At 48.3% G+C, this 20625-nt stretch overlaps 1 protein-coding gene across 4 annotated transcripts in view; it reads right to left on the reverse strand.

Annotated features, from left to right (window-relative positions):
* The window catches only part of SLC6A4 (solute carrier family 6 member 4), a 41025-nt gene that overhangs the window by 2666 nt on the left and 17734 nt on the right, over positions 1-20625 (reverse strand). For 3 of the 4 annotated variants that reach the window (XM_010367952.2, XM_030924181.1, XM_010367954.2), the window contains 10 exons: positions 20307-20526; positions 19344-19482; positions 17935-18069; positions 17466-17569; positions 14724-14851; positions 13302-13414; positions 12503-12634; positions 11090-11189; positions 9706-9806; positions 4302-4469 (listed from right to left, as the gene is read on the reverse strand). In XM_010367952.2, coding sequence (XP_010366254.1) covers positions 4302-4469; positions 9706-9806; positions 11090-11189; positions 12503-12634; positions 13302-13414; positions 14724-14851; positions 17466-17569; positions 17935-18069; positions 19344-19482; positions 20307-20526 — 1340 coding nt within the window. Of the gene's footprint in view, positions 1-4301; positions 4470-6808; positions 7103-9705; positions 9807-11089; positions 11190-12502; positions 12635-13301; positions 13415-14723; positions 14852-17465; positions 17570-17934; positions 18070-19343; positions 19483-20306; positions 20527-20625 lie in introns of those variants that run through there. The other variant, XM_010367955.2, reaches the window with a different exon arrangement.

Here is a 20625-nt window from a genome sequence, read left to right on the forward strand (position 1 = left end):
CTTGGGAAAGGGTACACTTTTCTCTGGACAGAGAAGGCTTCTGTGGCCACACAGGGCTTGGGGAGCAGAGCAATTGCTGGGTTTTGGCCCCCATCCCCTCACCCAGGCTCCTTGTCCCCTGCAGACACACTGCACCCATAGTGCCTAGTGCTATCAGCCACTGTAACAGCCAGGATGTTACTAATTTAATGAATTCACCTGTAAAGCAATACTGGTTAATTCATACAAGAGTGTAAATTATCACAGTTAAATTGTAAAAGATGCGATTATTGAAATCATCACTTCTAATGCAACATTGTGTTGATGTAGTACTCATCACAGAGAAGTGGCTGAGAAGGTCTACTATAGAAACAGCTGAGGTACACAGAAGCTTTAAGATGGATCCGAAATATACTTAGGCTTAAGTATGAAATATACAACCTGCCTTGTAAAACTCAGCATCAGAGTGGCAAAAAGCAGCTCAGGGATATGGAGAAAAAAAAACAGCAGCACTGCCTGCAGAGGCTTCGAAAAATCTTTATTAAGTGGCTTAATAAAATCTTTTTTGGCCAAAAGTCTGTATGTATCATAAGCAGACAATTTGGATCTGAAAGCATCCTTTGATTTACTGATCTTTAGGCGAAGTTCTGCTCCTGTCATTTTTATTTTGGACTGAAAACGTCTGGAGACGCCTTCAAGCTTTTCTATTTTCTCTTTCTGGGAGTTTGTTGTTTAAGGAATAGGTTCCAGTCAAAAAGTTCCAGTCCTACAGTTAATGAAATACACTATAGGGCAAAATGCACAAAATTGCACATTTTGTGCTCCTCATGACCTTAGTATCTGCGTACTGAACTCTCACTAGAAATCTATTTTAGAAGGAGTCATTGCCGGGCTCATCAGCTGCCACAGCATGCCGAGCCACGGAAAGCAACCTTTTAGAAATCACACATTCCCGCAGATTAACATGTGAACTATACCTGATTCAACAGATTTATGACTTGTTAGTTGAGAACTAGACAGAGATCACTATAACGAGCCTTTTTTTTTTTTTTTTTTTTTTTTTTTGAGTCAGGGTCTTGCTCTGTTGCCCAGGCTGGAGTGCAGTGGCACAATCATGCCTCACTGCAGTCTTGAACCCCTGGGCTCAAGGGATCCTCCTGCCCCAGCCTCCCAAGTAGCTGGAGTTACAGGTGCATGGTACCATGGTCGACTCCTAGAACTTGTCTTAAGTGGAGCTATCACCATAGCTCAGAGAGAGAAGAGATCACTGAGGTATTTGGTGGGGCAAGGCCAGCAATGAACAACGTCGTAAAGTCAAACACTTGGCTTTTGTGCCCTAACCTACCCACATGGTCTGCCGCCCTGTTGGTGACTGACCACCCAGGATGCCAGGCCCACGTCTGTTTTCCGTACTTTGTCAGCATTCTAGTTGCCAGGCCACTGCTGCTCTCAAAATTTGCCAGGCCCTGGCCTTCTGCAAGATGATAACAAGTTAATCTAAGAAATGGATTCCTCTTGATATCTTCATAAACGTGTACTCATTAGGGACCATTTTCTAGTATCTTTGGGTGGATTATTAGTAGTTTCTGCAAAAATGACCTAAGCCAGTAGATGACTCCAACACGAGACTTCCAGGCTGTGGGTATGTGTGATACCCTTCAAATTACACCAGTAAGCGGTGGCTCACTCCACAAACTCCAACCTTGCATATGGCCAGGGCTCAAAAGGATTTCATATGAGGCTTCCCTCCCTCACAGACAGGAAGTTACAGACTAGCAAGTCTGGTATTCATAAAGAATTGTGAAGAATTCTAGACCTTTGGCAAAAAACACAGCAATGCTTTATTCTCAGAGATTAAACATGCACATGGGCATATTTTTTGAGAAGTTTTTTTGAGAAGTCCTGAGGTAAACAAACCCATTTATTTATTTATTTATGTATTTTGAGACAGAGTCTCACTCTGTTGCCCAGGGTGGAGTGCAGTGGCTCGATGATCTCAGCTCACTGCAATCTCTGCCTCCCAGGCTCAAGCAATTCCCATGCCTCAGCCTCCTGAGAAGCTGGAACTACAGGTGCTCGCCACCACGCCCAGCTAATTTTTGCATTTTTAGTAGAGACAGGATTTTACCATGTTGGCCAGGCTGGTTTTGAACTCCTGACCTCAGGTGACCCATCCACCTCGGCCTGCCAAAGTGCTGGGATTACAGGTGTGAGCCACCGTGCCCAGCCAAGAAACCTGTTTAACTTGCCTTAGTCCAGCGTCTCCAAAAATTACCTGACTACATAAACTTTTTCTCCAGCAATAATACCTGTGACAGCCCCTGGAACACACTTTGGGAAATGTTAATATGGTCAAACGAGCACATTTGAAAGATGAGGAAACCGAGGCCCACATAAGGTGAGTGTCTGCCAGAGCCGACTGGGGCCTTTTCCATGGTCCGCACTGACGGGGTGTATGTATCACACTGCTTCCGGGTAACCCACTGCTCCCCGTCTGGTGGTCCCTCAGGAACACCGCACTACCTACAATTAGCGTTACCTCTACTGCTAACAGATCTGAGCTCTGTTAGTGACACACTTTTGGGTGGCATTCCCTTGTGACCAACTGGGGGAATTTGTGAGAAAGATGGCCAGGATCTGAGGTGTAGCCTGTGACTGAAGAATACTGACATTTACTAACCTAACACGGTTCCCACTTCCAACCTCAGCCTCTGGATTTGAAGCAAGAGAGCTCATAGATCATCACAACTGCCATGACGGACCACCGGAAGGAATGCGTTCAGTGGCTCTGGGTAGGAGAGTGTGCAGGAAGCAGCACGGGGCCCAAGGCTCTTTGCAGGGAGTGCAGTCACGAGAGGGCTGGTTTGGCTCTAGGAAATAAGTAACTACAGAGCTCAGAGTTCTGTTCACCCAGAATTCAGTTTTCCTATTTCGAAAAAGAAATGAACCCAATTGTTCTCAGAAAGGGCTGATGTTTGGCCGGGTGCAGTGGCTCATGCCGGCAATCCCAGCACTTTGGGAAGCCGAGGCAGGAGGATTAAGCTCAGGAGTTTGAGACCAGCCTGGGCAACATAGTGAGACCTTGTTTCCATTAAAAATTTTAAAAATTGGCCAGGCGCCTGTAGTCCCAGCTACTCAGGAGGCTGAGGTGAAAGGATCCCCTGCGCCCAGGAGTTTGAGGCCGCAGTAAGCCATGATTATACTACTGCATTCCAGCCTGGGGTAGAGTGAGACCTTGTCTGAAAGAAAAGAAAGAGCTGATGTTTAATTGCCTATGTCCTCTTGCTTCTCATTTCTTATGAAATGTCTTGGGATGACTACTGTGATGGTCTCATGTCTAAATTTTGCTGTAAGATCTCAAATTAGCCCACCCCTGGTCTCAGGCTATTATAGATTATGCTGAGTAGCTGGGACTACAGGTCAGTGCCACCATGCCCAGCTAATTTTTGTAACTTTAGTAGAGACAGGGTTTCACCATGTTGGCCAGGCTGGTCTTGAACTCCTGACCTTAAGTGATCTTCCCACCTTGGCCTCCTAAAATACTGGGATTACAGGTGTGAGCCACCATGCCCGTCCAGAAATAAGGAAACTTCGAGAGGATTATTCCCCACCTCCGTGTCCTTGTCTGTTAATAATGCCTGCTTGTTTACCTCCCAAGGTACTTTGATAACAGAATAGGATAATCGACATGCAGATGCTTTGAAAATGGCACTCATACAAATTGTAAGGAACTGTTATTAAGGTTTCTACAGTGCATTCATTACTGAAATGAATCTTGCTATCCTGGCAAAACATTTTTACTCCAATGATTTGAGCTAAAATTATGCTATTGTTAGATAGCTAACAATTTTGAGCTAAAACTATGATATTGTTGCAACATCCTTATTTTGTGATGATTTTCAAAATAGTACTTGTCACACTGCTGTTAGAAAAGTCACCATGGACATTTCCCACCACAATCGCCACTTAAGATTTGTGTATTGCTCCAGACATCACAGATCTGATGTCCATGGCCAGTGGCAAGCAGGAGGCAGGGGAATTGCCTGACAAGTTTGAAAACCTATGCATAGCCCAAGCTGAATGCTCTGGTGCACCCAAATGATCAGCTCACTCTTTTACCCTTGCACTTGAGGCTTTGGGAGATGCCCTAAGATGACAGTGACAGCCATGAGAGGTCTTTGCTATGGCGCAGGTACATACATATATAGGGTTGCGTGCCTCCTGGTGAATCTCATTTTGAATAGAGCATAACAAGAGAATCCTTTTCTCCCAAAACAATTAGCAGGCTGAACACACACATATACACACTAACTAGCACGTACCTCCTTAAATGTCCCTGGAGTGCTGATCAGCCGATAAGCTATATATGTGGGGATGCAGACGAAAGATGAGGTTCCTATGCAGTAACCCAAGATGATACTCCAGTGGGGATAATTATATTGGAAAAGTCGTAGCTGTGGCGGGCTCATCAGAAAACTGCAAATGATGAACTAAAACAGAAATTCCAAGAAACATTAAAAACCTTAACAATATCCACGCAGATAGAGACATTTCAGATACCACAAACACCAAATGCTAAAGCTAAGATACTTTCAGGAAATTCCCGAGATGTGATATATCCTGGATTGAACTCTTGACACACAGAATTACCAGCTTCTGTACCCAAGCTGCAAGACTAAACCAGCCAGGTGCTTTCCCTGATTTTCCTCCCCAGCCCTCACTTCCTATAAGGGGATGTTGCAGTAGCCCTACAGCTGCCCCTACAGTCGGGGTGCCTGCAGCTCCCGCTTCAGGACGGGCCTCTGCCCAGGTGAAGAGACTGGCAACCTTGAGAGTGATTTGGGCCTTGTCTTGCCAGAAGGCAGACGAATAAACTGGGTGACCTCTCTGCAGCCCCCGCCAGACTCCGGGCTTCCTCTGCTTTGTTTTCATTGCCTTGCGTTTCTGGCTGTGGTTGTTTTTGGTCAGACAGAAGGTGCCTGATGTCCAGGAAAGATAAGAAGGTTCTCAAGACCCAGAGAGGACTCAGGCTCCGGGGGGTGTGCTCCTTCTCTCATTTTCTTGAGCTCTCTGCCTTCTGCATTAAGCTTCATCGGCTGGGATTTCAAGAAAGATAGCTCTGCTCTAGGGATCTCAGCAATGAATGACTGCCTGCCACAGGTCCTCATCGTGAAAGGAATTATGGAAGGAAAAAAAGCAGCTTAATACACCTTGCACTTGAACATACTGTGAGAATTTTGACCAAGAAAAATTTCACAGTGTGCTCCCAACACCCGGTTTATGAGTTTTCTTATTTCATTGGTTTCCAGATTTTGCTTAGTAACCACTGGGCCGAAATCGTTATTGCTCTTGATTTAATTGTATTTTATTATTTCATAGTCATAAAGAAGACAGTAATGTAAATTATTTATGTGGTTAAACATCTATTTATATCTTTTTTTTCTCTGTCTGCAGGTAATAAAATGGGAAATTGCTAAACACACATCCATCCTCTGACGCTCACTTCCCCCAAGGGACCAGGCGGCCCAACCCCGGCGCCACGCACACGCGGTCATCGGCACCGGCCGCGGCTCGGCACGGGAGCGGGCGGAGAGCCGGCTCGCAGCGGAACGCTGCGCGCACCCACCGCTCGCGGCAGCCTCCCAGCCGCTAGGACGTCGGGCCCGGCCCGGCGGGATCCTCCCCCAACTCAGAAGGGGGGAGGCGCGGGCCACAGTAGGCGACGAGCCACGCGCTCGGCCCCCACCGCGGGGGCCGGCGGAACCCTCGCTCTCCCTACCTCAACCCCGTCGAGGGGTGAAGCGGAGGAGGAGGGCTCCCCGCAAGCGAGTCGCTACGGCAGCGCTACCACAAACACGCAGAGAGAGAGAGGCGGCAGGCCGGGGGATCCGGTACCCCAAGGCACACCTCTCAGATCGCTAGAGAAGACTTTCTCACCGAGGGTGGGTCACACTCCCCGCCCTGCCAGTCGCCCCTCGTCGGGCCCGCAGGGGCGCTCAGGGACGCCCGGGGAAGGGGAGGGGGCCCGCGGCGTGAGGAGAAACCTGCGGCAGCCTTGAGCGTTCGCGGTCAGGGCAGGGGCCCGGCTGGCGCGCTATCTTAAGTCTAGGAGGAAGCCTTCAAAACAGGAGCCTGGTCAATTGCAAACCTTCCTCCTAACCCACTTTCCTCATCCCCAGAGCCCGCTACGGAGGAAGATTGGGAACAGGGAAACAGGATGTGGTTAGGAGCCATCCCAGCCAATTGTCTCCTAATGTCAGGTGTATGGAATCCCACTCAGTCGTCAGGGGCTCGACCTCCGGTTGGGGCAAGTGCTACTTCAGAAACCCCCTCACACATCCTGGCTTCTACTCATGAACAATATTTTCTTTCTTTCAACTTGGCTGCAGTGAAAAGGAATATTTTTAGTAAGCTACTTGTTGTTTATGTAAAGCAGCCTTAAGAAGCCCAAAGCAGGGGACCTGTTAAGTAAACGCAGAAGTGGAAGACAGATGTGCGTCTCTCAATTAGGCACTAGGGCACTTGGCTGTAGAGGGGGTGAGTATGGCAAACATCATGGGAATTGTGAGTAATGCGCCCACATCCAAAGCTGCACGTGGGTTTTACTGGGCAAAGAAACTCAATGACTGTGTACCACGAGTTTACCCAGTCTGACAGCCAGAAATTGACAGCAATGAACAGACTCAAGTCCCAGAGCACATGGAGGCACTCACCTCAGGCACAACATTTAAGCGGGAGCCAAAATCAAAATAAATAATATTTTATTACAATTTTTTAAAAGACAGGATCTAACAGGGCCAGATTAGGGTAAAGCGAGTGAGGTAAGACGTACAAGTACAGGGCTGGCCCCTGTGTTTATTGAAAATGTTGATATTTTGTTAATCATGGATCTTTTTGAATTAATTTGTATTTTTTAAAAATATTGCATTAAAATAATATTCATCATGAGTACTGAGCTCTTTGGTGCCTTCTTAAATTTTATGCCCACAGTGAATGTTTTACTTGCCTTCACGTCTCCCTAGACATCATTTCCTCACTGTGGGGGGAATAAATATGGAAGTAAACACACAAACAAACAAACAATCTTTCTGCCCTCAAGGAATTAATCCAATGACTCTTCTTCCTTTGAAAAACAAATAAAAATGTTTAAGTAGATTACTGAGAAGTACTGGTAATAATATAAATTAATAACCCATTTATGTCAGGGCTTCTGCTTCTGGTAGGATGGGCTAGGCGACTTCCAACAACCCTCTCACTGAAAACAACTAAAACTTCTGGATTTAAAAACACATGCATTTTAAATGTGCCTAAAAGCATCAGGAAGCTGATAAGGTCATAATGAGCTCCCAGGCCAACATCTCAGGGGCCCAGAGCTTGCACCAGAGTCACTGTACCCTGGGAACATGTGCTGCTTGGTGCAAACATTGGCTTTGATTTTGGAAACCTCGAGGGTCCGGGGAAAGGAAGTCCAGGAGGAATTCTGGGGTACAGAGAGACACATGCAGTGTCACAAAGGCAAGAACAAGCATGTTGTCCATCATAGATAGGTTAATGTCAAGGTGTGTGGGTACAAAAGAAATACAAAAAATAAAGGGCTACCCCAGGAAAGCCAAAACACAGAATACAAAAAGGGCTGTTTTCGTTTCGGTTTTTTTTTTTTTTTTTTAAGACCGATTCTTGCTCAGGCCCTGCTAATTTTTGTATTTTTAGTAGAGACAGGGTTTTGCCATGTTGCCCAGGCTGGTCTTGAACTCCTGACCTCAAGGCATCCACCTGCCTCGGCCTCCCCAAATGCTGGGATTACAGGTGTGAACCACTGCACCCAGCTGTTTTGAAAGGGGACACAGAACAGCTGGATGCCAAAGAGATGTCATAAAACAACATGGGATAGCCTACATACTCCTAAAAAGCTGGAGGTGGACTGAAGAACAATCTAACAACATTTCTGGCTCTAAAAGACAAAACAAAAACAAAAAGAAAGTTCCAGATAAATGAAAGAACTGAAGAATAGTGCCTGCTGGTGTGCATGACATCAGTTTACCCCAGGCTACCTCAGCACACTCTTGGGAGGCCAGCAGGCTGTTATCCATCTTGGACAGGGGCACGTGAACCAAGGACGAAGTCAATATTGAACACATCTCAACACATGGACAACCCTTGGGACTCAACTATCTCACCCAGGTCCTTTGGTAATACATGGATTCTACTTTTGACGTGGATTTTTGCTTAGAGAGCTTTGTGTCATCTTAAAGAAGATGCATACAAAATTGTAAACACACAAGTACTAGTACCGCATCCAGGGCCCCCATGTAGAGCACAGCAGATCCTTCCCTGGTCTTGAACAGTTCTTTTTGCTGTGTGACTTAGGACCCTTCACTTTACATTGGTAAGCCTCAATCTCCTTTCTTTTTTCTTTTTCTTTTCTTTCTTTTTTTTTAAACAGAGTCTTGCTCTGTCACCCAGACTGGCGTGATCTCAGCTCACTACAACCTCTGCCTCCCAGATTCAAACAATTCTCCTGCCTCAGCCTCCTGAGTAGCACCCAATACCACGCCCAGTTAATTTTTGTATTTTTAGTAGAGACGGGGTTTCACCATGTTGGCCAGGCTGGTCTTGAACTCCTGACCTCAGGTGATCCACCCACCTCAGCCTCCCAAAGTGCTGGGATTACAGGCGTGAGCCACTGCACCTGGCCTCAATCTCCTTAAATGTAAAATGGGAGTGCCAGAACTATAACCACTTCATAGAACTATCGGGAGGATTTATAGAACAGTGAGTGTAAGTTGAGCCTGAAGTCTTGCCTGGCATTTAGCGCTCCATAAATGCTGAAACTGAGCAGAGGTGTGATGCGCCAGAGTGACTGAAGCCCAGACTACTCCATGGTGTTAGGAATCAGAAGGGTGGGGAACCATGGTGGGCATAGTGGCTGGGAGGGGGCACAAGAGGGGCTTCTGAAGTGCTGGTCATGTTTTTGTCTCCTGGTATGGTTTTGGCTACACAGGTGTGCTCAATTTATAACATTTCTTTGAGATATACACTTATGATATGTATATTAATACTTTTATGTATATGTTATTCTTCAATACTATTTATTTATTTATTTATTTTCTTTCTTTCTTTCTTTTTTTTTTTTTTTTTTTGAGACGGAGTCTTGCTCTGTCGCCCAGGCGGGAGTGCAATGGCCTGATCTCAGCTCACTGCAAGCTCCGCCTCCCGGGTTTACGCCATTCTCCTGCCTCAGCCTCCCGATTAGCTGGGACTACAGGCGCCCACCAACTCGCCCGGCTAGTTTTTTGTATGTAGAGACGGGGTTTCACCGTATTAGTCAGGATGGTCTCGATCTCCCAAAGTGCTGGGATTACAGGCTTGAGTCACCGTACCCGGCCCCTATTTATTTTCTAAGATAGAGTGTCGCTTTGTCACCCAGGCTGGAGTGCAGTGGTGAGATCTTGACTCACTGCAACCTCCGCCTCCTGGGTTCAAGTGATTCTCCTGCCTCAGCCTCCTGAGTAGCTGGGATTACAGATGCCCATCACCATACCAGGCTAATTTTTGTATTTTTTTTAGTAGAGGTGGGGTTTTGCCATGTTGGCTGCCTGCTTCAGACTCCCAAAGTGTTGGGATTACAGGATGAGCCACCGCACCCAGCCATTACAATTCATTTTTTATGTGTCTGGGGGCAAGTCTTTCGCCAGGGCAAGGAGGAAAAGGGAAATCACAACTCACCAGGAGAAACAGAGGGCTGATGGCCACCCAGCAGATCCTCCAGAACCAGCCTGGGCTGAAGCCGAGCATTTCCTTCACGTCCCTGCAGAACTGAGTGATGCCTGGAACCGCCCAAGGGGAAGAGAGGCAGAGGCTGAGAAAGGGCACGGGCTGTGCTGCTGTGCCCTTATTCTCTGAGAGAGTCAGAGTCACAGAATCAGCACTGGGAATGACAAGGGGAAATGACAAGCCAGAATTCCTACCCTGGACACACAGAGTAGCTCTGGAATTTCTCTCTAGGAGGAGTGCAGCAACAACAATCTGGTCCGAAAGTGGGACTGGGGGCCTTGTCACAAAACTGCATTTTTATAGCAAGCAAGACTCTTTCTACATAGGGTGGGAGGACGGATGTGCATCTGGAAGGATGGGTGGACATATGGGAGGATGGATGGGCATCTGGGAAGAGACGCACATCCCCTTCTTGGTGCCGCACTGCCTTCCTGAGAGCTGAGTGTGTATCTGATTTCATTGTTATTGTAAAAAAAGTTGAATTTTGTCCAGGAATGGTGAATCCATCTGACAGACACTGGCTTTGACCATGACACTGGAAACTTTCAAGAGAAATTTTTAACCACAATATTGCCCATTCATATGCCAGATCAAAATCAAGGTTCTTCTATAAAAAGTCACTGGTGTGGAAGTGAGAACTGAAAACTCCCAAAGAAGAGTGAGAAATTGAGAAGGGGACGGTGCTCTGTGGTTGCTTCCCCGAAAGGTCCCAGCAGTTCCTAGGGCAGGTCTATGGAGATTCACACACTTGGTCCTCTGAATTGCCAAGGAGGTAGGAAGATTTCTTCTTTAAAAAAAAAAAAATGGGCCTGTGTGCAACCCAAAATGTGTGTCCCCTCCTTGATAATATGTATAACAAATAACATGCAAAAGTGGTTTGCTTTTGTCTGTTTTTGGGGTTTTTGTTTGAGACAGACTCTCTGTTGTCTAGACTAGAGTGCAGTGGCGTGATCTTGGCTCATTGCAACCTCTGCCTCCCAGGTTCAAACAATTCTCCTGCCTCAGTCTCCCAAGTAACTGAGATTATAGGCATGCACCATCATGCCCGGCTAAATTTTTTGTTTGTTTTGTATTTTTGGTAGAGATGGAGTTTCACCATGTTGGCCAGGCTGGTCTCGAACTCCTGATCTCAGGTGATCCACCTGCCTCAACCTCCCAAAGTGCTGGGATTACAGGCGTGAGCCACCACGCCTGGCCGAGACTCTTACAGACCCATCATCGGGAGGTCACATCTTGTAAACTGCCCTTCACTGCCTTTTTTGGTGAAATCAGCCCTTTGCCATTGTGCCAGCTGATGGTGTAGAAGGGACCCAGCTGGCTGAAGGAAGCGTCTTACCATAGAACCAAGACACAGCGACTGCCTCGATCAGCGCGACAGTGAGCACTGCAGGCCCCGTGGCGTACTCCTCCAGCAGCTTCACCACGTAGGCCCCTCCCTGGAGGGGAGAGCAGAGCCTGGGTGAGGGCCCTCTGAGGTGCCACCCCTTCCAACTACAGAGACCTGCAGGGGCTTCCTCACTTAGAATCATTCTGGAAAAATCCCACCTGGGACTGAACGTGAGTACCCCAGAAACTGCCTCTTAGGCCGGGTGCGGTGGCTCATGTCTGTCATCCCAGCACTTTGGGAGGCAGAGGCGGGCGGATCACCTGAGGTCAGGAGTTCGAGACCATCCTGGCCAACATGGTGAAATCCCATCTCTACCAAAAATACAAAAAATTAGCTGGGCGTGGTGGCGGGCACCTGTAATCCCAGCTACTCAGGAGGCTGAGGCAGGAGAGTTGCTTAAACACAAGAGGCGGAGGTTGCAGTGAGCTGAGATAGCACCACTGAACTCCAGCCTGGGGGACAGAGCAAGACTCCATCTAAAAAAATAAAAAAAAGAAAAAGAAAAGAAAAAAGAAACTGCTCTTGGACAGGCCTCTGCAGTGTGGGCAGGTTTTACCCACTCAGACGCCTCTTCCCCCATCCTGTGTAGTTCATTCTTCTTTCCTCTCCCCACTAAACTTTAAGAGACAAACTCCAAAGGACCTTGGGTTCTATTTTAAACTTTCTTCAACTTATTGAACACCTGCTGTGGACAGGACCCTGGAGAATCCCTGCCTCTAAAAACTGAATCCAGAAGGACCCAGGACACCAGACACATTAAGGGCCTTGGTCACAGTTTTGCCTTCTGTCCTAAATCATGACTCACTGGGGTTCCACTCAGTCCCTGTGACCCCCACTCCAGGGCCATCAGGGTCAGGGCTTAAAGATGCACATCTGCAAAATCTGCTTCAGAGTATTTACTTCAGCTACCAAAAAAAAAAAGAAAGAAAGAAAGAAAGAAAGAAATCTCTAGAGAGGGTGTGACCTTTTTACCATTGCAAATTCTGGAGGAGACCAAGCGGCATGACACACACAATGTGCAAAATGTCAGGGTAGTATCCCCATGAAAGCAGCTCTAAAGAGTGGAAATAGGCTGGAAAAGCAAATCCTAATTTTCTCCAGATAGTTTTTGAAGCCTGAAATCTAGTGGGATCTACTGTAAAATGCTGAGAGCCGGTGGATACTATGCACAGAGTCTACAAGCAGATGTGCAAGAAACAACTTTTTTTCTCCTTGATGACAAACTTTTTAATGGGAGTAACAACCTCCCCTCTTTTGGTCCCAAAGCCAGGGCGCCGTGTGAGATGGAAGGAGAGGAACAGCTTCCTTAGTGTTCTGTTGCCCTAGGGGAGGCCAACTCAAAGCTGAGGGGGTGGTACTCACAAAAGTCAGGGTGACCAGGGATCCAAAGAAGCAGGTGATGACCACGGCGAGCACAAACCACTCCCGGCGCTTGGCCCAGATGTGTGGGAACTCATCCAGCACAGCTGTGATCACCCCCTCCAAGCCTGCAAACTGGGAGGTACAGGCAAGCAGTCACAGTGGAGGCTTTGGGACAAGGCTGCAGCCTTCAGAACAGTGAATGGGAGGAGGGGTAAGGGGGCAACGTTGCTGAGTGACTGGTCAAGCTGATTATCACCAGTTCCCCGACTCACTGGACCATGAAAGCATCTCAAAGAGTATTTCCCCGTTTTACACTGTCATTTAAAGCCCATCACTAAGGAGAGCCAGGAAACAAAATAGAACACATGGACAGAACTTCGATATATGAGGTCTCTTGGGGAGACTTTGTTTGCACCAGAAAGGCCAACTCAAAGCTGAGACTCACTCCACACTAATAATTCCAGGCCCTGAACTGAGTGCTTGGCAAAGCAGAGACCCAGGAGAGACCTCGCCCTGGCCTGTAAGTGCCATAATTGGGCCAAGGGACATTGCTCAATAACAGTTCATGTATGTGAGCCTTGGGCCTGTGCCAGGCGCTTGACCCACATTATCCCATGAATGACTCGAATGTACCAGAGGGTGGTAAATGCCGAGGAGTCAGTGGGGGGTGTGGGGCACCAGAAGGGAGCAGCCACCACTGCCTGGGATGGCCAGGGATGGGAAGGAATTGAGTCTAGCTGCGTCCTCCTCCTCTCCTCTTCACCCTCCCACAGCCCACTTCCCCTTCCCGTGTCCTCACCGTGCTGTCCAAGCCCAGCGTGATTAACATCAGAAAGAAGATGATGGCAAAGAAAGTGGACGCTGGCATGTTGGCTATCGCTTCTGCATATGTGATGAAGAGGAGGCTGGGACCTGAGACAGAGGGGAGAGAGGAGGAGGTGGTTGACAAGACCTATCCTACAAAGATGTCACAGAGGAAAACTCAGCTACAACAAGTTGCAATTCTCATCACAAGACCTTATGCGGGAATCACGTTTTGACACACACCAAGTGCTTCCTCACTCTCTACTCCGTCCGACCTGGTCACCCCAGTTCCTGGGAGGCAGGAAGGGTGGGGCCTCCATCTTGAAAACTGTGTGCCCTCCATGAACCCTGGGGGTGGGTAACAGACCCAAGACCCAGAGACTGGCAAAGCTTCACACAAGAATAAGAGTTTCCACCGTATAACAATTCTGTGGGATTTTTCAGGACCAGGACTGATATTTGTGAAGTCCATGGCAGTTAGCCCCCTCTGATATCTTCAGCTCCAGAACAGTAGGAAATGTTAAATTGATTTCTGTAGAGTCACAGAGGCCTTGGAATAAAGACCTCTTTCTATTTTGAAGTCCCTTTTGATAGTGTGAGGGACATGTCTTCAGCCTCTCATGGGCTAGCTAGGGGTGCCCTCGTTTGGGGCATGGAGTTGGTCAAAGCACAGAGTCAGGCCAAAGATACAAGCTTGTTAGCAAGAAGGCCCTGGGACCTTGCCCACTAGATGCCATCATCTGTTTTTTCTACCTCTGTCGCTTTTTTCTTTTTCCACGAAAACTTCACAGTAAAATAGAGTGGTCATATTGGCTAGATTTCCTTTTTCTGCAAGGCGCAGTTCTACAGATAAATGATTATTTGCTTACTAGACTTTGAGCCATCGCAAGACCATCACAGGAAGCAAACACTGGTTTTAAAGCCATCATCAGAGTCAACATTTCAAGCCCACAGATTTTGAAGGCCCCAGAACTGGGTGCCAAGGGAGTTGCCCTGTCCCTGCATGGTCTGAACACATGCAAAGATCTCCAAGGCATCAACCTTCTCTCAAATCTTTGAATAAAAAATGTTTTTATTTTGGAAACAGGGTCTTATTCTGCCACCCAGGCTGAAGTACAGTGGTGTGATCATGGCTCACTGTGGCCTTGACCTCCCAGGCTCAAGCAATCCTCCCACCTCAGCCTCCTGAGTAGCTGGGACTACAGGTGTGCACTACCATGCCCAGCTCATTTATTTTTTATAGAGGCAGGGTCTCACTATGTTGCCCAGGCTGGTCTTGAACTCCACCATGCCCAGCCTTCTTTGGAAAATTTCAGGAACATTTAGAAATAAATCAAAAGTTAGATCTTTATAAAGGTTCAACTCAGTAAAGCAACTCAGTAGGAGCAAGGGACCTGCACAAAACCTGAGGTCCTACCTGCATCTTTGGCCACCTCAGACACATCTTCATTCCTCATCTCAGCCATGTAACCAAGCACCGTGAAGATGACAAATCCCGAAACGAAGCTCGTCATGCAGTTCACCACGCTGGTCACCAGGGCATCTCTGGAGGGGAAACCCCAAGGGGCCGCCTGAGACAGTTCCAAGATCAGGGCTCTAAGGAGCAACTGTCTATGTGCCTGCCCTGCCTTAGGCAGGCCGGCCACAGCAAGGACAAGCAGGCTGAACTCAAGGAACCTCAAGACTGTCCCGGAGTCCCTTCCCCTTCTCCCAGAACCCAGCTGCCGAAGCCTGCAGCTCCGACTGCCATGACCATCACACATGGTGCAGGAAGAAGAGCAGTGGGGGGTGCTTTAAAAGGTGATCCTGCCAGCGCAGACCTCTCCATTTCAAAGCAGCCTTGTTCTGGAGCAGGGCCCAGGTTGGAGTGGGGGCCAGGACAGCGCCTGAGCCTCACATTTGTGAGATTCTCAGATTTACACTTTGACATTATCTTCAAACTAAGTCACAGACTTTCAGCCAGAGAGATACTCTCATACTTTTTTTCTTTTCTTTTTTTTTGAGACGAAGCCTTGCTTTATTGCCCAGGCTGGAGTGCAGGTAGCACGATCTCGGCTCACTGTACCCTCTGCCTCCAGGGTTCAAGTGATTCTCCTGCTTCAGCCTCCCAAGTAGCTGGGATTACAGGCGCCTGCCACCATGCCTGGCTAAATTTTGTATTTTTAGTGGAGACGGGGTCTTCCCATGTTGGCCAGGCTGGTCTCAAACTCCCACTCTCACACTTTTTTTTTTTTTTTTTTTTTTTTTTGAGACGGAGTCTCGCTCTGTCGCCCGGGCTGGAGTGCAGTGGCTGGTTCTCAGCTCACTGCAAGCTCCGCCTCCCGGGTTTATGCCATTCTCCGGCCTCAGCCTCCGAGTAGCTGGGACTACAGGCGCCCACCACTTCGCCCAGCTAGTTTTTTTTTTGTATTTTTTAGTAGAGACGGGGTTTCACCGTGTTAGCCAGGATGGTCTCGATCTCCTGACCTCGTGATCCGCCCGTCTCGGCCTCCCAAAGTGCTGGGATTACAGGCTTGAGCCACCGCGCCCGGCCCCTCACACTTTTAAATGACAGCCTCATCATACAACTGCAGGGTGGTGTCCCAGTGCAAGGCCACATTGCTTAGGGTATATGTGAATTTCCCTCCTACCTTTAAAAAAAAATCAGTTCTACAATTATCTTATGCATAGCACAAGAAGATTGCTGGATGCTGCCATCTGTGGTCAATCAAAATTAAGTCTAAAGATGATGGGTGACATTTATTTATTTATTTTTGAGACCGGGTCTCCCTCTGTTGCACAGGCTACAGTGCAGTGGCATGAACACAGCTCACTGCAGCCTTAACCTCCTGGGCTCAAGCAATCCTCCTGCTTCAGCCTCCTGAATAGCTGGGACCATAGGCATGCACTACCACACTCAGCTAATTTTTAAATTTTTTGTAGAGATGGGGTCTCGCCATGTTACCCAGGCTGGACTCAAACTCTTAGGCTCAAATGATCCTCCTGCCTCAGCCTCCCAAAGTGCTAAGATTACAGGTGTGAGCCACCACACCTGGCCCAGTGGGTGATATTTAAAACCATAATTGATGTAACACTTCCTATTTTGTTAAAATTTCTGAAATAAGATTTTGTTGCAAAAATTATGGCATTTTGGCTGGGTGCAGTGGCTCACGCCTCTAATCCCAGCACTTTGGGAGGCTGAGGCGGGCGGATCACCTGAGGTTGGGAGTTCGAGATCAGCCTGACCAACATGGAGAAACCCCGTCTCTACTAAAAATACAAAATTAGCCAGGCATGGTGGTGCATGCCTGTAATCCCAGCTACTTGGGAGGCTGAAGCAGGAGAATCACTTGAACCCGGGAGGCAGAGGTTGCAGTGAGCCGAGATCACACCATTGCACTCCAGCCTGGGCAACAAGAAACTCTGTCTCAAAAAAAAGAAAAGAAAAGAAAAGAAAAGAAAAATTATGGCATTTTGTGTCAGTCAAAATAACGTGATCATCATACTTTTTGTTTATACATAATACAAATAATCACATTATAATTTTTGTTGTTAAACACATTGACTAGTTAAATCTAACTATGTAATTGTATGTTGCAGCTTTTTGTAAACTTACTTTGCAATCTTTCTTTCTCTCTCTCTCTTTCTTTCTTTCTTTCTGGAATCTTGCTCTGTCACTCAGGTTGGAGTGCAATGGCACGATCTTGGCTCACTGCAACCTCTTGTGCCTTAGCCTCCCAAGTGGCTGGGATTACAGGTGTGGACCACCACGCCTGGCTAATCTTTGTATTTTTAGTACAGACAGGGTTTCGCCATGTTGGCCAGGTTAGCCTGGAACTCCCGACCTCAGGTGATCCGCCTGCCTTGGCCTCCCAAAGTGCTGGGATTACAGGTGTGAGCCACCACGCCCAGCCTCTTACTATTTTTATATACAGGAACGCTGACAAAACCGAAGGGCCTGGGGCCCCTCTCAGCCTCTGAGCGGACTGGGTGAAGCCACAGCCTCAATGAGTGCTCTGGCCATGGGTGAGCTGGTCAGGGGCCTTCAGTACCCTTGAGGGGCAGTGGCATCAAGGCCTAAGCCTGGCCATATTCGAGGCCGTCGGTCCCATCACCTTCCTCCATACTGGCTTTCACTCACGCCACTTTCAAGCTTTCTTTGGGGACCCCAGATACTCACTGGTAGCAGTTGTTGTTGAACTTGTTGTAGCTAGCAAAAGCCAGCAGGACCCCAAAGCCCGGACCAAGAGAGAAGAAGATCTGAGCAGCTGCATCTATCCACACCTGGAACACAGCAGGGGTAAGGGCATGGGGTGAGGGGGAGACACAGGCTGACCCTGGCACCAACAGGGTCGTCTCTCCTGCCTCCATGTGGCTAAGTGCAGAGGCAGAAAACCAGCTTTTAAGGCTCATTCCAGGCATAGCCATAAATCAAGTGCCAACAAATGTGATTTCTCTTTCTATCATTTAGGCATAAACCCATCCAGTGGCCTCAACTGTACTTTACTGCTTGTATTTCTTGGTTAAAGTATCATGGCAGACTTGCACACTAAAGCCACATTTCAGTTGTCCCTACTGTCCTATGTGGAGGAGGACTAGCTTCGTTTAGTAAAATGAAACAGGTACAGATATTTCCCTCATTATCTTACCCCTGTCTCTAGGAGTTTCTGCCAGTTGGGTTTCAAGTAGAAGAGAACACCCCTCCAGGCTCCAGGGAGGGTGGCACCCCTCACCAGCAGGACAGAAAGGATGATATAAGGGAAGGTGGCTGTCACCCACACCACCTGTAAGGAAGAAGGGCGAAAGCATGGGTTATCACCATGCTGTTCCAGGGAGGGGAGAGGAGGGAAACAGCGGAGGGGAGCAGGGGAGGGGAGGGGAGGGAGGTGGGTGGATGGACGTCAGTGTCTTTTATTCTTTTTTTTTTTTGTTTTTTTGTTTTTTGAGATGGAGTCTCGCTCTGTCGCCCAGGCTGGAGTGCAGTGGCCAGATCTTGGCTCACTGCAACCTCCGCCTCCCGGGTTTACGCCATTTTCCTGCCTCAGCCTCCCGAGTAGCTGGGACTACAGGCATCTGCCACCTCGCCCGGCTAGTTTTTTTTTTTTTTTTTTTTTTTTTGTATTTTTTAGTAGAGACGGGGTTTCATCGTGTTAGCCAGGATGGTCTCGGTCTCCTGACCTTGTGATCCGCCCGTCTCGGCCTCCCAAAGTGCTGGGATTACAGGCTTGAGCCACTGCGCCCGGCCGTGTCTTTTATTCTTGAAGACCTTGGGAAAGGAGGGCAAGGTGGTGTGGCAGAAAGATCATAGCCCTTGGAATCACACAGACAGGATCAGATTCAGGTTGGCCAGTAGAACTACCTCTGAGCCCACTACGCATCTGTGAGGTTGAGGGAGTATCTAGCAGGAAACAATAGCACTGGCCAGTGTATAAAAAGCACTGAACATGGTCCACGATGGGTTTCCGGTAAATTATTGCCACAATTATTAATTGTGGTACTACCAGTGAGTTAAAGGAATTTTGAAAAAAAAAAAAATCATGTAATGGTTCTTGCTTGGCATTGGCCCATTTCTAGAAAATATTGTTTTTTCTTTTCTTTTTTTTTTTTTGTGAGACAGAATCTCGCTCTGTTGCCCAGGAGTGTAATGGCATGATCTTGGCTCACAGAAACCTCCACCTCCCAGCTTCAAGTGACTCTCTTGCCTCAGCCTCCCGAGTAGCTGAGATTACAGGCACCTGCCACCACGCCTAGCTATTTTTTTTTTTTTCTTTAGTGGAGATGAGGTTTTGACATGTTGGCCAGGCTGGTCTTGAACTCCTCGCCTCAAATGATCCACCCATCTCAGCTTCCCAAAGTGCTGGGATTAGAGACGTGAGCCACCATGCCCAATCCACTTCTAGAATTTCCTAACAAATGCGGTGAAGAGAGAGAGGGTGCATCACAGAATGTGTTTGGTGTGGAAGGAAACAGTGCTTGTCTGTCCAGGCTACTGGGTTTTGAGTCTGAGAGCCTGTGGGCCCCTGGGCAGGCCCAGGTCAGCAGTCAGAGCCCTCCTCACCTTGCCAGAGGTCTTGACGCCTTTCCAGATGCTGAAGTAGATAACAGTGAAGATCAGCATGATGCAGAGGGCCAGCTGCCAGCTGATGCCCCCCAGGTCCTGGAGCCCCTTAGACCGGTGGATCTGCAGGACGTGGCGCCTGGGGTGAAGGAGAAAGAAAGGCCCCTGAGAGGCTCTGGAGAGTGACCTGGGTGCACATCTGTGCTGCTCCTTTGAGGGTGCCCAGGACAAATGGACACTGTGCTGCTAGGACCAAGTGGTCACTGAGGCCCAGGAAGAGCTGGGATTGGCCCTGCCTGTCCTGAAGGACCACAAAGCCCATTTGGCTAACACCCCGGGAAGAGTATTTAACCTAAAGGCAGACTTCCTGGATTCTCCATTGCTGGCTGGGACCTGAACTCCTTTGCCAATGTGACTGGCTTTTGGGAACATGAGGGATGTGTAAGTGTGGGGAGTTGGCTCTCTTCCCTGCCCCAAAGTAGCTCTCTCTTTGGGCTGCCATTGCCTGAAATTCCAGCATTAAAGAACACTACCTTCCCCAAGCATCTTCTTCCAAAGGGTAGATCCCACTTACGAAGTTAACACATTTTTAAACCATTTGAATAGTTTTGAACTTTCAAAGTACTAGGATGCTTTGCCTCCATGACATTTGGCTGAGAGGAGGGCCCCAGAACAAGGGGAGTAATTTTGGAATGTGAAGGGAGGGACGGGCTTGGGCGCGTTGGAGCAACCTGGCTTGGCGCATGAGAAAGTGCGGGGAGGCACAGCAGGGCCAGGCCGTGGAGCACTTGAGGTAGAGTTTCCCAACTCAGAATTCTGCTACTCCCACCCCTGATAGCTTCATCTCTCAGAAATCTGCCAGGAGAGAGGTGGGGAGCCCTTGGCCCTGGCCTTCCTAAGAAGACAAATCCCAGGGGTATAGCCTGCCCCGAACAGGCCCACCCCTCACTTACATGCACTTACGTGTAAAATTCTTCAGCAGGGGAGGTGGAATGGAGGGTCCAGGTGATGTTGTCCTCAGAGAAGTAATTGGTGCAGTTGCCAGTGTTCCAGGAGTTCTTGCAGCTGGTCCAGGGCAGCTGGTCCGTGAAGGAGGAGATGAGGTAGTATAGCGCCCAGGCCATGATGGTGTTGTAGTAGGAGGCAATGTAAAAGGCAATGATGCAGATGGCATAACCAATCCCTGGGTAGTGGGTGAGACGGGGAGACAGAGGCCGAGTTTAAGGGTGGCCCAATGACAAAAGGCTGAAACGGGGCATCAGAAAGCCCCGCAGGCCAGCAG

The sequence above is a fragment of the Rhinopithecus roxellana genome, chromosome 19, assembly GCF_007565055.1.
Source record: "Rhinopithecus roxellana isolate Shanxi Qingling chromosome 19, ASM756505v1, whole genome shotgun sequence".
Taxonomy (NCBI): Eukaryota; Metazoa; Chordata; class Mammalia; order Primates; family Cercopithecidae; genus Rhinopithecus; species Rhinopithecus roxellana.